This window comes from Haliaeetus leucocephalus, unplaced genomic scaffold, assembly GCF_000737465.1.
Source record: "Haliaeetus leucocephalus isolate CR32 unplaced genomic scaffold, Haliaeetus_leucocephalus-4.0 Scaffold217, whole genome shotgun sequence".
NCBI classification, from domain to species: domain Eukaryota; kingdom Metazoa; phylum Chordata; class Aves; order Accipitriformes; family Accipitridae; genus Haliaeetus; species Haliaeetus leucocephalus.
Genome location: NW_010972653.1, coordinates 4,587,599 through 4,604,898, shown reverse-complemented (window position 1 = coordinate 4,604,898; position 17,300 = coordinate 4,587,599). Strand labels below are relative to the sequence as shown.

At 37.4% G+C, this 17,300-nt stretch overlaps 1 protein-coding gene across 2 annotated transcripts in view; it reads left to right on the top strand.

Annotated features, from left to right (window-relative positions):
* LPIN1 (lipin 1) overlaps positions 1–15,896 on the top strand; it is a 38,088-nt gene extending 22,192 nt beyond the window's left edge. For both annotated transcript variants that reach the window (XM_010566659.1, XM_010566658.1), the window contains 8 exons: positions 175–251; positions 2,173–2,317; positions 3,950–4,098; positions 5,816–5,902; positions 8,803–8,955; positions 10,794–10,908; positions 14,235–14,338; positions 15,189–15,896. In XM_010566659.1, coding sequence (XP_010564961.1) covers positions 175–251; positions 2,173–2,317; positions 3,950–4,098; positions 5,816–5,902; positions 8,803–8,955; positions 10,794–10,908; positions 14,235–14,338; positions 15,189–15,348 — 990 coding nt within the window. In that variant the 3' untranslated portion in view covers positions 15,349–15,896. The remainder of the gene's footprint in view (positions 1–174; positions 252–2,172; positions 2,318–3,949; positions 4,099–5,815; positions 5,903–8,802; positions 8,956–10,793; positions 10,909–14,234; positions 14,339–15,188) is intronic.
* Positions 15,897–17,300: the final 1,404 nt, after the last annotated feature.

The window sequence follows — 17,300 nt, the reverse complement described above, 5'->3', positions numbered from 1 at the left end:
ATTCTTTAAGAAATCCATGAAGTTTTACTTTGCCTACAAGCAAAGGAAGCAAACATGCTGTTGATTTTTACCAAATCTGTACAAGACAGAATTTGGTTTTCAGATATTTTTCTAAAAACATTTGCTCTCTGCCCAACAGGAGATGCACAGCTTCTCATACTTGTATTTTTACAGGAAACAAAGCCAGAGCAAGGTATGAGTGGGAGTGGACTTACTGGAGAAGACTCTTCACAGATGAGCATGGCAAACAGGTACCCCCAAAATTATCTCTATCTGAAATGAGCAGGAGTTACTATTTAAAAATGAAAGCAAGCTACCTCTTATATTTGAACAAAGAAATATTCTGTCAGTGAAATATGTTATGTGTTATTCATTGCGCCAAATAAGTGCAGATAGGAAGGCTCTACTCATGGCAGGGTTGCAGACCTTGTGAGTACACTCTGGTGTTTCTGTGGTTTGGTTGGCAGCTCCGTGATACACATTCCAGCCCCTTGAAACAATAACTGGAACAGTTCTCTGAAGCTATATGTATCTCTCTAAGAGTTTTCAAGGGAACATCACAGATGACTCTATGCTGTTGTCAGATCCTAGTTGCTAAAATTTCTGATTTACTTATATTTATGGCCTGACAACTTAATTTGTTCCTGCATATTTGTGGAGGCCTAAGGCTTTCCAGAGTTCTTTTCACAAGCAATAGTCATGGTTTTCTATTACTTCTTTCAAGGATTGCAGAAGTCTCTTCCTTCTTGTGCTCCAAACTAATCATACTGTATGGCCAGAATCTCTCCTTCAGGAGGGTTCCATAAGATGAGTTTTAACTTGCTTTGGAGGGATGAGTTAGCTAGGGACAGCTCTCCTACCTTGCCCCTTTTCTGTCCATACAGGTCTTACTGTAAAGACAGGTCTTACTGTAAAGACTGTGTGCTGTCTGCACTTTAGAGCTGAAAAGGAACGGATTCAAATATGCTTTATGCTCATTAAGTTAAGTTCAAGGATCACCTTTATGAAACAAAAAGGCATTAGCTGTCATTCTTCCTGGAGGTCAGCAGTTGCAATCCAGGCAAATGTGCTGGAAGGAGGATTCCTCATTCTATAGGAGACTAGCTGTTATCTCAGTTGCCTCTCTGAGTTTGAGAGCCACAGAATAAATCGGAAAGGCTGATTTTAGGGATGACAAGTGACATTTAGGTCTGTTTCTTACATGGTTGTTTAAAGATAAGCTTTAAAGTGGGATTAAGACTTCAAGCAGACTAGATTCTGTAATTGGTGTTCTTTGTTTAAATTTTAACTGACCTTAGAAATCTGTCATTAAGAATTTATTGCTTGCAAGCAAAATGCGACAAGTGGGATGTTGAGTAAAGCTTTTGAGATCTGATGTTACAAAGGATAAGATAGGCTTTTAAATGTTACTAGTCATGACATGCCGTACCTTGATATTGGGTCAAGACTCCTAACGTCGAACAACATCCAGGTGTGACTGGAATAAGAGGCCAAATGCTGATTGTAGGATCTGAAGGGGTATTTTGCCTTCCAACTAAGGTGATAGATTTGTTTGCTGTAGGAAAACTTTCTCTCTGAAGAAAAATATCCTTAACAAATTTCTGAAGAAATGATTGTAACAGGAAAAAAAACCCATTATACTGATGCGTATTTAAACAGAATTGTGTAAAGGAGCTCAGGTTTTATGACTTCTCATCATCATATACTGAATGGGGTAATCCTGCAAATCCTGGAAAAGAATAATCCAATGATCTAAAGTTGGTCATTGAAAGAGGAGGAGGAGTTACTTTCTATAATAAAATTCCCATCACCTGGATTTTTTTTTTTTTAGTTACAGTATGTAATGGGTATTTTTTTTTTCTGCTATAAGATTTTTGAGTCAATATGGCATGTTAATTTACATCTGTTAAATTTAAGTAATGAAAACTAGCTTATAGACAAATGAATGGCTAGAGCAATCCAAGTATGAATAATGGGGAACATGCATGAATGAAAATGCGGCACTTCATTGATATATTTCAAGTCATGATGTGAATGACCTCCTGTGGGACAGTACTTATGAGCAGAGAATCAATGACTTACTTGGTGACTCACTGTTAATGCATTTTTAATGGATACTAAGATGCATTTACTGACATGATAACATCATTTTCTGTGTGTTCAATGTTCCAGAATAAAAGATGAATCTTCTTCAAGTGATGAAGACCCTAGAGCTGCCAAACAAAACCTCGGGTCATTACAAACCAACTCAAGTCATCTCTCATTATTGTCTGGAATCAGTTACAAAAAAACACTTCGACTCACTTCTGACCAACTTGTGAGTTAATTTTACATCCTTGTCCTGAAACGTCATTTCTAATACAACATGAACAATACTGTTATTCAGGCTTGCAAAGCTTGATTAGCTCTTATGTCTTGTATTTAATTCTCTCTCTCGTTATATTTTTCAAAAAAAACCCTTTTCCCTTCTCTTTTCAGTATTAAGCATGAATTTTGTACCTTGCAGCAAGTGCTGGGGTTCAGAGATTGGGAGACATGGGATCCCATTTAGAAAAATACCAAAATTAAATTGCAAATTATGTATTTGTCACCTGAATAAGTGTACTGGAACCACGTGCTTTTTGTATTATGTATAACGTGTATATGTTAACCCACAGGCCTCTCTTCTCTGTTTTCTTTTTTCCTCCTCTCCTTTCCTTTCCCCTCATTTATAGGCAGACAGTCACATTTTACATAAATACGGTTTTCTGTTAGTAACTTCTGAAAGAGCTGCTTGCAGATTTACTATGAGGCCAGGCTATTAATTTCTTTGGAGCCAGTTTTCTTCCTCTGTGACAGAGGTGTTTTGACTAGTGGTGACAAAACTGTCACAGTTCTGTGTTCTGCACATTCCAATTTGATCTGGAAAAATGGCTACTTTAGGGAAATACTCTTTGTTGTCTTATCTACACCCAATTAATTTTCTGAAGGAAGCCCACTCAAGGCGTACAGCATGAAACAGCCCGTCACTCACTGCCTGAATAGTTTTGTAAGAAATGTAGAGTTTTTCCCAAGAGACAGATGGGATGTATTGGTAATTTTCTGTAGCAAACAGAAAGCAAGGGTTACACAAATATATTGATACTTCTCAGATTTAGAAACCTTGCAGAAATCAGCTGAAGCTAAAACTACTTTCAGATTGGTTTCTTGATGAAACAGTGGATGAGGCTCACCAGTTACCCATCAGTTGTTCTGCATTCTCACCTCCTTGTCACTTTTTAACTTGCTGAACAGTTGCAGTGAAATATAACTAAGAAAAAGGGACAAAGTATTAAACTCCTGCAGGTTTTGTGAAAATGAATAGTTAGGTCCACAAATAGAATCAAATCAGTAGTCTCTTGCCCAGTGTGTCGCTAAATGACACAGGAGACAGTGGGAGAGAAGAGCAGGGAAGTGGGAGACTTAAGGAAATTCAGTGGAGACTGAAGGGTAATAGGTCATATGGTATGAGAGGTGCGTTATTATAGGAAAGAGATGTAATACCACAGAACACAAATCCCCATATAAACATTTAATTAGAGTTCATGGAACTCCTTGTTACCCACATTTCTCTCTGCATATGTATCTATATCTCAGAATGGAAAACCCCTATAGATAGTCCCTATTCCATAATTTGTTATTGTTTATGTGACCTTTGGGGGATTTTTTTCCTTTTTTTTTCTTTTTTAATTGCTGACTGTGAAACAGATTTGTTTGTTTGTTTGTTTTGTTCTGCTCTATAAATCGGCGTCTAATGTATACCACACAGGGCAAACCTCTGCTCCTCTGCTATCATTATTTAGACAATAGCTCTGCTGAAAGCAATAAGATTCAGTGTGACCAAGGCAATGATCATCTGTGGCTTTGTGTTTGCACTGCGTCAGTTTCACATGCTCAGTTTGTTGATTATCTTGCTGATAATACCTTGCAGAAAAGCTTAAAGCTGAAGAATGGCCCAAATGATGTGACCTTTAGTGTTACAACACAGTATCAAGGCACTTGCCGCTGCGAAGGCACGATTTACCTATGGAATTGGGATGATAAAGTAGTTATTTCTGATATTGATGGAACAATCACACGGTGAGTTCATGAACAGGGAGAGGCTTTATCTGCAAGGACAGATAGTCCTTTAGACTAAAGGAAAAAGTAATTAACAGGGAATTTTGAGTCACAGAATTATCATATTCTAGTGTTTTGCATGTGTGGGGTGTGTGTTTGGTTTTTTTTATTTGGCTTTCAAGCAATGCAGGAATCATTAGCTGAATTATTAATTTAATAAAGTCACGTGCTATGTGTGCCCATTGTTTGTCACCTATTGGTGTTTCATGATAGTATTTACAGTAGTATTGGAGGACCTTCTGCAAAATCTTAACCTTTTTGCTGCATCACACTTATGAAGTACACTGGCTACATTAAAAGGAAAAAACACGTGAATTCTGTTTTAAAAGGCATTATTGGGGCATTCCAGTGAGAGGCATTATTATTTAGAAGGTAAGACTCTAAAATCAATGTCAGAATTAGAATTTGATGGAAAGTTTCAGATTAGTGCTTTGGGTAAAACCCACAACTTTGGAGTGACCAAAATGATTCATTTACTTGCTGATTTTTATTTATTTATTTAACCCTGGGGAAGACAATTGTGTGGAACATGGAAACACATAATAAAAATACAAGCATTGTCTTTTGACCTTTTAAAATGAAATGCTTAGATTTGTTTCAGAATCAATTTCTTTCAAAACCAAACCTAGCTATATCTAATTAGAAAAAAGAACAAGGAAAAGCAATTTCCAAGAGCAGTCTGGGGTGAATTAAAATACTTGATTTAAACTGGAACTCTTTTCTTCCTTGTGATTTATCCATTGTAGGGCAAATGTTTTTTTTGGTGCCAATATAAATTAATATCCCCCCCGCTTTGTTTTCTTAAGCTTCAGTAGAGTGAATGGGATCTATTCTTCTCTCTGCTGTTGAGGTGGCCAGACAGTTACTGAATCACTTCACCTTACAATATCATTGCAAATCCATCCTAAGCCAGTGCCCGGTGTTTTCCTCTCTAAGATGCAAGATATTCAGGGTGTGGTTTTCTTGCTGTGTATCTGCATAATGCTTAGTCAAGTGAGGTGCTCATTTGTTTGAATTTCTAGGTGTTATTATAGTGTAAATAATTTTCTCTCATGTAAAGAGGAAAATACATTGAAACCATAATACTTTATACATGACCAACTTCCAGCTTTATGTGGAGAAGTTGGTTTGAAGTAAGCTAGAATGTGACACCTCATACTTGCAATTTCCCATAAACTTCCCTTATGGGTAGGTTTGGTTTATTTAGAAAACATTTAATGTAAACCTCAAAAAGCATGCTTATTACTGGCTGGCCTACTACACAGGTCTGATTGATAGCCTATATGCTGTAACTTCCATGTTAACTTGTGGGTCGTGAGCTTATCCATGAAGACAAGTCCTGGGGCACAAGAGTAATTAAAACAATGTGGCCAAGGATGGACATGTGTCCTGGTTTTAGCTGGGATAGAGTTAGTTGTCTTCCTAGTAGCTGGTACAGTGCTATGATTCTGAGTTTGGTATGAGAAGAATGTTGATAACACTGATGTCAGCCTATCTCAAAAAAAAAAAAAAGGGGAGAATAAAATCACCTCCTTCTGATCATGATCAGTACCTTACAGAAAATCTTATTTTCCTTTGCCGCTAGCCAAATAAGTTAGTGGGGTTTGTATTAGCCTCAACAGTTATTATAAGTATTGGGTTTTTTTCAGTTCAGTTATATTGTTTTTCCTTTATTCAGGTCGGATACTTTAGGTCATATTTTGCCAACTCTTGGCAAAGACTGGACGCACCAAGGTATCGCAAAGTTGTACCATAAAGTGAGCCAGTGAGTATTCAGTAAATCTGTTCATGCATCTGTGGCTTGTTTGTTTATTCATTTGCACATAAAAATTAGAATTTCTCCAGGCTTGTCTTAACCTGTAAGGGTGACAATTTCATCAATACCTCGTCACTTCAGTGGTGCTTACATAGTGTAAACATCTGCTGTATGATATCCAGAGCAAAACCTGCTTTGTGGTATCAAAAGCCCCCTATCAATGAGTAGTGATTGTTCTTCCAGCCATCCCAAATGGACAGTTACAGTTAGTTCCAAAAACTGTAGTAATTTGAATGAGTTGTGCAGCTGCAGCACAACTGGAACTCTTGCTAACTGGGAGTTGCAGCAGTGTTAATTCATAAGATGCTAATACACCTTCCCTTCTCTCCTTGTTGAGGAGATTGTAAAATGCATAAGGACTGTTTAGCCTAGGCTGGTCACTGTATGTGGAGTTGTTCTTGCCAAACTTGACTTGCCTGGAGTCATGCAGGGATGGAATCTAAAACACATGGGATGAATCCGTTTGGGAGAGTTCCCTCCCTTTCCAGTGAGTAGAAAGGGAGTTCAGTGAAACAGCTTAGACTTGAACTATCTAAACATCAGGCTTCTAGTGAAGCAAGATAATCACACCGTTAAAGCACAACACAATGTCTTATCTTGAGTAGAAACAGACCCATTTTGGATACTCACTGCTAATATTCTTGTTTTATTTGTTGTATAAACAACGATAAGCTTCAAAGACATCAACGGTGATCTTTACTACTGATGATTATACAATTTATTTTGTTATTTCTGCATATAAATATTTGTTGTTATTCCATTGTTAAATAGCAAAGTTAGGAAGGATCAGTCTTAAAATATTTTTGTGTCATTGGTTAATTTTGAGAGTAGGTGATAAGGAAACATCGCTTAAAGTGCAATTTAAAGGCATTGAAAGTCAGTAAGATGTATGCTGTGAAGAGCCTGAGGAACAGGCTTTTACCTGGCAACACCAGTGTGTGTGAGCTGCTATATTATAGCTCAATAGTTGACCTGCACTGGTGCCTGTTGATCCACAGTAATAAATACCTTCTGTGCCACTGTGGGTGGAAAGACCTGGATTCATCATGTTTGCTTGTGGCTTGTACACTCTGTGTAATTCATGGAGAAAGACAGGCATCTTCAAAAAGTAGCTCGATATCCCTGAGATCTAATGATGTTTTGAAAAAACTGTTTTTTCCATTACCTATTGAAGAAATACTAGGCAACAGTATATCAGCTGTGCTTTAGGTCAGTTAATGTCATTAACTTGGAGAGTATCCTGGTATGGCCTAGAACTATATATTCCAAAAAACCTGGGGATATTTCCTCTGATGAATATGAACAGGATAAAAACAATCAGACTGTACCAACTCATGTGGGGTGATGTGTGGGAATGCTTCTAGGTGAGCAAGGCTAGTGCAAGAGTACAGGTGTACTGTTGGTTCCCTGGATACATTTTGCAATGTAGTCAAGCCACTGCGCACACTGGAGGATCAAAGACTGAGCATGGTGAGTTTTGTGATTAGCAATTGAGAGAAGAAAGGAAGTGAGGAGAAAAATTAATTGATGTCTGAATGGGATCAGATAAAGTATCTGATTTTAACTTTTACAAGGAGGATTACTGATTGCTCTCTGTTCAGGTTGATATTTCTGCTTTACACAGAAAATAAAATTGGTTTTCTTTTATTACATTAAATTCAGCTGTTCTTATATATTCAAATTACCAGAAGTGTTTGAAAAGCCTCTGGTACATATCACAACTGTCTTTCTAGTTAATCGGATTTGTTCTGTGTACTAGGGTTATGCTAAGGTTCGTTTATTGCTTTTTGTTTTACACAGATGATGAATTACAAATTACGGATGATGGAATCTAAATTATGCCAGAGAGACTTGTCTGTGCTTTTGTTCTGTATAGACATATGTGGTCACAGAAAAGACAGGACAGCCTGGGAATTCACATGCTGAGTAGTATTTAGTTCTGTGTATAACCTCTGCATTACATTTGGTGAAAAAGTTAATTAATTTTTTTAATTGCAGTTTTTATGTCTATGGCTGCCAGCATTGTCAATTGTTAGGGCTTTGGTGGTCATAAACATAGTGGGGGGAAAGTAGATTTGAGTCATGTTGTTTTTCAAATTACCAAGTTAATTATGTAGTGGCTAGATATTACAGCTGAACACCATATAAATGTTCAATAGTTAGATTTAATGACTGTGCGTGCACTGAATACAGTATTTCTTTATTTTATGAACAATAATTTCTTTATAGGACTTGCAAAGTAAATTGCTATTAAGTTGAACTAACATCATTGGACTATCATGAACAGAACCAAGGGTAACCTGTGACTTCTGCTGAAACTTTTATTTCAGTGTCAAGTCAAAGATTACTTCTCATAACGTGTTTTGAAGTTCAGATTTGCTCCGACTTGAAGGAATATGTTACTGCTGCACAGACTAGTCTTTTTTTTTTTTGCAGAGGTCCAAGAGGCAGGAATACAACACTATTAATACAGCAAACGCTAATACACCATTGTCTGCTTTATGTCAGGTGCTTTCCTCTTAGCAGGTGTCATTTCAGTTAATTCTAGGGAGTATGGTTCCACTATGCAGGGAAGGATAGAAAACCATAAGAAGTCATAAGTCATGCGAAGACCAGAGATAAATGAGCCCTCTTTAGGTGTAAATCACTAACTGCAGGGGAGCTAGACAGATTTGAATTATCCAAGTTTCTGGCATAAATGTTTTTATTCCTTTTAAATAAGTCTAGCTTAAATGTAAGTCTGTTTAACAGTCATGATTTGATTCATGTAAAATAAACCCACAAAACTATTAATGTCAAAATACCTGCTTTATTTTTACAGTAATTTCTTCTTTTATTTCTGTTCACAGAAATGGATATAAATTTTTGTATTGCTCAGCACGTGCTATTGGAATGGCAGACATGACCAGAGGATACTTGCACTGGGTCAATGAACGAGGAACTGTGCTGCCTCAAGGGCCAGTGTTGCTGAGTCCAAGCAGCTTATTCTCAGCTTTCCACAGGTAATGCAATTTCACTTTTATGCAGAAAGAAAAGAGGGTGGTGGAGGCTGAATTCTCAGCTTTTTTTATGGGAGTGCTTGAAATCATTCATAATGTTTTTTTCTTACATATTGGTGCAAAATTTAATTAAGAAGAAATTTTGTTAGACCAAAATTGAATAGATAGTCATGTTACTTAGTTTATCTCTTAGACATGCTCAATATACATCTGTGTTCACTGTTTACTAATAGGTACTGCCTGTTGACTTCGTGTGTTTAACATGGTGTGTTAATATTTAGCTATGGGAAAAATGTTCACATACTAATAACAGTCGCTCTTGTCTTGACTTGTAAAGTGTTCCAACTGGCATAAATATGTTTTTGTGGAAGAACATTACTTGGTGGGTTTTGAAGAAATTAATGTAAAAATGAAACGAACTTTTTACACTCCTGACTGCGCTGTGGTATTCTGTGTGGTCAATGTTGTTCTTTCTAGGTGTTGAACTGTAATAAGTGAATAATAATAGCACAGATTATGAATATCATACCTTCTTCTTAATGCAGTGAAGTGTGTCAAGTGATTACTGAAAATATTTTAAGCTGTTAAAAGCTGCTGTGACAGGATATATTTCATTAGAATTTTTAATGGAAGGTTGTTCAGATGCTCTCCTGATTGAGTGACATGCTACAGGCTGTCTTAACAGTTGTGTTCTAAATATAAGAGACTGTGGAGGTATTACAGTGCACTTCTTTGATTAAATAATAAATGCAGTGAAAGGATAGTTCCTGTTATCTTATACTCCTCATATCTAGAAATATATTTAAAGTGATACTCTTTTTGGTATCTTGTTTAGACTAAAGAATGCCCATCTTTCAGTGTGCACTATTGTAACTGTTGTGATGTGTGGGCAATAAATGACTTCCTTGTTATCCATAGATGTAATTATTGTGATTTTGAGGGCTATGGTGTATGGAGACTGAGGAAAGATGGTTTTATTCCTTTTTTGCACGTTCTCAAACATTGATTTATACATGGAGCTGCTGTTCCAAAGGGCTATATTACTCCCATGAAGCTTCTATACTATTCGCATCTTCCTTGACATATGTGTTGGTGCTAGGATGTGGGATTCTGAGCTTCTTAAGGGCTTTTGTGTCATGCTGGCATCTTCCTATGTTATGGGAACTACAGACTCTGCCACCTGTTCAGCCTTCTTGCCAAGAGAAGCTGTTGTGAAAGGGCTTTTGCCGAGAGATGAGAACTCTTCCGTTCATTAACTAATTCTGTATTCTGTAAGGAGCAACTGAAGAGAAATAAAAGATTCCTTTTTTTCCTTAACTTCTGCTAATTAGCAGTGATGGAGGACCCTGACTGTAGAAGTATTTTGACAGGCTGAGGTGCTTATAGCACATATGGTAACTGCAATCCTTTTAATTAAAAAACAACAACAACAAAAAACCCCCCAAAACCCCCATTATACACAGTGAAGGCTAATATAATCTATGAATCATTCTGCAATTCTTAGGAAGCAGTTTACTTGATGACAACTTATGTTTCATAAGTCTTTATTTAGCAGCTACTCCCTGTAATCAACCATCCTTGCTCAGTAACCATCTTTACCACATAGGTTTCAGTAGAAGTTCCCTTGTTTCAGAGGATTTATTTACTGTGCCCGTTATGTAAGCTTAGGAATGCTATTTTGTCTTCATGGGCAATGTGATTTCCAAATGAAGATTTGTTGGAGAAGCGTGGGGACTCTATAGGAGTATCCAGCTAGGTGAAAAATATAGAATAAAGAAAATAAAATGGTTTGTGCTGTATTTCATGTGTACTTATTCAGCCTCCCTTTTTTATCATTTCAGGGAGGTGATAGAAAAGAAGCCAGAAAAATTTAAAGTTCAATGCTTGACAGACATAAAAAATTTGTTTTATCCTAATACAGAACCCTTTTATGCTGCTTTTGGAAACAGACCTGCTGTAAGTAATAGCTGAATTTATTTCTATTGAGAACAGAAAAGTTGCTGTTATTTCATAGTTCTGTTGCATCAGAACCTAGAAGCTTTAAATGTGAGTTAAGAATATTTTATTAGGCCCTGTACAAAGGAAAATGTAAAGATTCTTCCTCAAAGACCTCACAATGTAGGATGCAAACAGAGATGGAAGAGCAGCAAAGTAACTATATTATATCTGCATAAGTTAGCATAACAGTAAATACTGGTTGAAATCCTAACTATGTAAAAAATCCTTAAGCTTGTGTGAAAACACTGATCTCTCTTTACTCCACACTGATACAGTGTCACTGAGATACCTCTGGACAGACAGAAAATCTTCTGGATGAATAGAGGTGGAACTTAGACTTTAAACTCAAAGTACAGTGAAAAGAACTTGGATGTCCCACTGAAATCAAAAGATTCTACTTTGCAGGGAAAGTGATACGTTATTTGACACAGAGAGGGGGAGACAGGTATCTGTCACCCATTTGAAGGCTGTGTAATTGGGCTATAGGCTTTTCTTACTCCTGTCCTAGCCCAAAGAATACCTTTATGCATCCAGAAAAGGAGACAGTCTCAGGGGCTACAGCAGAAACAGGGACCCTGGCATGTGATTATCCCTTCTTTTAAATTGTTAGCATGATCCAAGAGACTGTTTTGACACAGGCAGCTAGCAGTCTTCCAGGCAATTTCTGGATATGGTTGCTGTGTTAGCTTGTGGAATAGACTCCTCCCAATGGGCATCTGATAGAGCCATATTGGGGGGGGGGTGTGTTATGTGGGGCTGTGGGGGATTGTTTTATGTTGTGGTTTGGGTTTTGTTTTGGTTTGTTTGTTGTTTTTTTTTGAGGGGAGGGGTATAGAGAGTTTAATAATACGGATACAATGTCAAGGGACTTTCATGTCTGAGAATGGGCACTCACACTGTTTAGTTTACTAGTGTAAATATCATTATAGGTGCTTAAGGAAGGACAGAGGCTTTGTTTCACTCCTCCAAATCTTTGAAAGCATCCCACTTCCAGAAGGGGATATGTAGAAAACCTCCTTCTTTAGATGTTTACAGTTTCACTGGGCACCTAAGTTTAGATGCTAACTAAACTAGGCAGATGAGCCCCTTATTTGTGCCCAGGAGCCCCACAGAGCGTTCAGTACTTCTTCCAGCTCTGTATTGGCAGGTGCTATTTCCTGTAGAAACTGGTGTGTAGCATAGTAACATGTAACAAGAAACCTGGTAACACCAGTGTGGAGTTTATGGGTAAGGACCATTGGCATGCAGCTTGGGTGTATCCACCCTGCTTTGGAAGCTAAACCCACTTAATTGTATGTCTGTATGCTGGCTATGCCATTCGGTCTGAAGAGAATGGTCCTTGACCATTCATATTTCCTAACAGGATTAGCAAGAGAACACTTTGGTTGGTTACCTCTTTCTTTAGTTGGTGGAGAGAAATGGGACATGCCTGGAGAGTAATTCAGGTGCTAGATGGCCATCTTTCTCCACTGACTCCAGGAGAGCTAAAGGCTTCTAACTGAAGTGCCTGAGGACCATGGATTCCAGCCCTAGCTGCTCAGCGCTGTAAGAGCTGAGATACGTTCACTAGCAGAAACATTCATAGTTGGGGAAATTATCAGTATGAATGTGGACACTGGCCATTGCCAGTGTGAATATGAACACAGACTGGGCAATTCAGATGCCTAAACGTTGGACAGAGGTGCCTGGCAAGGTATTTTGGCACTGAAAACATGGATGCTGGTAGCTACATTTGAGAGGATTCAGCAAGCCTTTCTGATGGGACTTTGTTTCTACGTTTGTCTCAAATTTTTGTTAGGGTTGCTGACATTTATGAGCAGAAACTTTTTCAGCTTCATCTTTTAGCAAATTACATTTTTAAAAGCATTATGTCAGAGGGGACAGGAGGACCTCACTGTCCATTTCCTATATTAAGTTGTTATATCATATGGAGCTTAATTTCCATTATCAAGGTACCTTTAGACATATGGTTCTGAAATAACTTTTTAAACACTTTTGTGGTTTTGTATTATGGATGATGTCTGCCTCTGGTTCCATTTTTTTGAACCTCAGGGAAATAAAATAAAATCCTTATTTTCATGCATACTTCAATGAAATTTCAAGTAAAGCAGTAAGTTAATATTTCTAAAGGAATTGCTGGCAACTCACTCCTCTCCTGTTTGAGTGCAGTCTTCAGGTGTGAGCTGTGCTTTTGTGAAGATCAGGATCATTACTTTCTCAATTTTCTGCACTGCTTGTTTTGTTTTGGTTTGGTTTTTTTCCCAGAACAAACTCAGTGAAATTTTAGTACTTGTGGATGTTGCAAACATGTAGATAGTGCATGGACTGCCACGATGCAGAATTCTTGAAGTGACTGCTGTTCACTTTTGTTCAGTTACTTAATTTTTTTTGAACAGTATTTACAATATAGACATAAAAATAATCTTTATTTTTTCATTAACATACCAATCTCACGACTTCAGCTTTTAAACCCATGATTTCTATTAGTAAAATAGAAGCTTGTTTTTGCTCTGATCTTCTGGGAGTTATTTTCATCTTTGCTTTTGTCAAGATTTTCTTCAGATCAAAACTTACTCATTGCTTTCCTTAACAATTTGAATTTCTTAGAAGACATTCTTAATTCATACTTATAGTTGTACTTCCCAGAGTTGCATCTGCATTATCTGCTGGGGCTCACTGCTGCTATTTTGGCATATACTCCTTGCTTTCCCTTCTTTCCTCGTTGCTCTGGCGTGGAGTCAATATATGGATATGGCACAAATTCGAACTCAGGAGCTAAGAGATATTTCCAGAGGTTTTAATGTAGACACAGTTGTTATGACTTCCTTTTGTGACCTTGTCCTTACAAACTAATCACTATTTTAAGTGTCAGTTTAACCTCCATACACTGTTGCAAGATAGTTGGTGCAACGCACTCAGGGAATGAAATATTCTCTGAAAGAAAAATGAAAGTCCAAATGCTTTTACGCCAAGTATCATTAGTTTTTTATTGAATGTTATTTTTGTGTCAAAGGAAGTTACTGAAAAAATGAACATGATTTTGATCAATACTATAAACTGAAGTGGCAAACTCCTTACCTAGCTGCAAACTGTCTGTTTCATGAGCATTTTGTCAGACTGACCTTGTTTGTAACATAATGGGGAATAACTAGGTAATCTTAGTACCAATACTGTGCAAATACATTCTTCCGTTTAATATATTCCAGCAAGAATAAACATTATTGTGCAAAGGCAGAATAATTATTTTTATTTTCTTTTTTTTTTTACCTTCCTCTTCTGTTTAGGATGTTTATTCATACAAACAGGTGGGGGTTTCTTTAAACAGGATATTTACAGTTAATCCCAAAGGAGAGCTTATACAAGAGCATGCAAAGACAAACATCTCATCGTAAGTAATCTCTTATCTCTGACACCTTATAGACTCAATCAATTTGCTGTTCTAATTTATGACTCAAGTTGCCCAAAGATGCACTTGATTTTTCTAATGAGAGATTCCTTAGGATATTTCAAACAAAACACAAAAAATTTAGAATAAAATACAGACTTTCCACTTTCCTTCAGTTAAACTGTCAAAAAAAACTGACAAAAAAAGAAATTGTTTAGTCTTTAGTTTAATATATTCCATCTACTGTAATCATGTGAAGGAATTATCAGCGTACAATCTAGTCTGCATAAAAATGAGACTAGCTAGTTTCCTGAAGCCATCTGCCTTTTCATGGCCTTTTCAAAATTTCCTTTTCCTGGAGCTCCTATCTAGAAAAGCCAGAAAAAAAAATCTGAAGATAGGGCTGAGGGCTGCCAGCAAGATGTTTAGGCAGTGTAGCACCTAACACTGAATGGAAATGGCCTTGAGTAATATTAAGAGTGTCCATAATTGAAGGGGAGCCATATGTGTATAAAATACAAATAATTGATTGAGCAGGGAGCTGCTTGAGCCAAGCTGGACAGAAATGGAGAAGCAAAATATGGGGCTGGAATATTTTAGCAGGTGATCTGGGCAGAAAATGGCATCTGTTTCTTACTAAGTAAGTATCAGTGCTTAGAATGAAAGGATTTCTTATCTGAACTGTGAATCCTTTCTGGAAGCTAGGCACCAAAATCAAGTTTAGTTTTATTCATTTGAGGAGGGTGACTTGTCTGTGTAAGAGTAGCCATGGCTTAGTAGTTGAGGACTTAGAAAAATTCAAGTAAGAAGATCTGAAATGGTTCAGCATTCTTTTTATTTGTTTATTTTCCAGCTATGTCAGACTATGTGAAGTGGTAGATCACATTTTCCCTTTGCTGAAAAGAAGCCATTCTTCAGACTTCCCTTGTTCTGATACCTACAGTCAGTTCACCTACTGGAGAGAACCTCTACCGCCTTTTGAAACTCAGGATGTGCATCCAGCCTCATCTTAACTGCATCTCCAAACCTTTGGCCTCAGCTCAAAGAATGAGTTAGGTTGTATCGAAAGGACACCACTTGGCTTTTGCTGTTGGCAGTTCAGCTGGAATCTGTGATGTTGTGAGCATTGTATTTTTTTGCTGTGAGCAAATTTAGAAATGCTTTTCAAACTTAGTCACGTTTCCAGATGACAAGGAGGAGTCTTACTAGGAACAGGAGTTGCGTTTTTAGCTCTTCACCCAGCTCCTCAAACTGTGCCATACATTTCCATTATTCAAGGTCAAATAAAAGTGGAGTGATGTTGGAGCTGCAGTTAAACATGCCATAAGATTGTAAAGTGGTTCTGTATCTTTTCTGCATCACTGAAGTAATCTTTCATCTTATCAGGACCCCCTGCAAGTAAGGGAGCTGAAGGTGCTCACCATTCATGACATCATCTGGCGACATGGACAGGGATTGCAATCCATATGTCAAAATTCCTTTCTCTGAAGGAGCAAATGATTTTTCCTCTTTCCCCTTCCTTGACCAACAACTGTTTGTTTAAGAGTTAATTACTGGTCTAGACCCTCAGCTGTTGTAAATCAGTGTAGCTATCAAAGTCAATTGAACTGTGTTGATTTATTCCAGCCTGTTGTTTTGACATGGTAACACTTTTCTGAGGAAATAAATGATGAGTAATCTAAATAGAAAGCAAATGAAATAAGATGGCCAGATTCTGGCAGTCTTTCTCAATTTGAGAAGTACCATGCATCAAGGATAGCTATTTGGATTAAGGTAAGTGTGCAAGTTGAAAATACAGGCTACAGTGTGTAGTGCCCATCTTACTGAAGTCAGTGATTTTCAGTAAAGACATCTTATCCACAGAATGTGCTGAGTTTCAAGATTGTTACTGGGCCAAGAACACTGAGGATTTTGTCAAAATGGAGTAGTTTTATTTGAAACATTATTTTGGCTAGAATGTGAACTTTGATGCTGGTGAATGATGCATCTCAGGTTTTTACTGTACGGATTTTTTTTTTTTGTTTTGTGTCATAAAGAACGGATACTTCTAGTGCAATTTGCTCTCCTCCAAGATAATGAAATCTCCTCTTTCATCTCTTTTTTTTTTTTCCTTATTTGTCCAGACACAAGCTGTAGATACTGTTTTTGCTACCTGCTTGTGACAGCCTTAAGACTTAACTGTGCATGCTAAAAGCAATACTGCAGATCAGTTGATAATGTTTTCCAAATGGTCTGCCTTTACACAATGCGGTACTTTACTTAAAATGTAGACATCAAGAGACCATATGCCAAATGATTCTCAAATGTGCTTGTAGCTAGGAAACCCCCCCCTTTTTTTTTTCCCTTTTAAAATATATTTTAAAGTCTAATTGTTCTCTGAAACACTGAAAATGGCATCATGGGATTCCATGTATATTGTATTTCAATATGGCTAAAACAGTGGTTCACAAGCTGTGGTCTCTGCCAGCTTGTGATCTGTGGGGCTATGGTACATGTTTTGCAGCTGCTTTGTAGTATTCTCAGTTAAGAGTTTAATAATAGGAAGGCAAAGTGGTCCAGGAGAGATTTTAAGATGTGATTGTGGTTAGTTAGCACTCCAAAAGTTTGGGAACAGCTGCTTTGTTTCACACTTGTTCTGTTTCAATAAATTCTGGTTTTGCATGTCAAGAGTGATAGCAACGTAGGTAGGATACTAATTCTGTAAGTAGAGGTTTTCTAACTTTTAGTGCTGCGGACCTTATCTGCGGTGTCAGGGGGCCAATTTATGATTTCTCTGTGCCTTCAATAGTAATGAATATAAGTGCAATCCTTTATCCAGCTGCAGTATGCAGTGGTGAGTCCTCCCTAAGTCTTCCTTTTCACATGAACATTGCTGCTTTGGGCAAGGTGCGTGCCCACTTTGGAGATACCAGGATTAGACAAACACAAAGAGGAAGAAATTAATGTTTAACAACCCAGACTGATT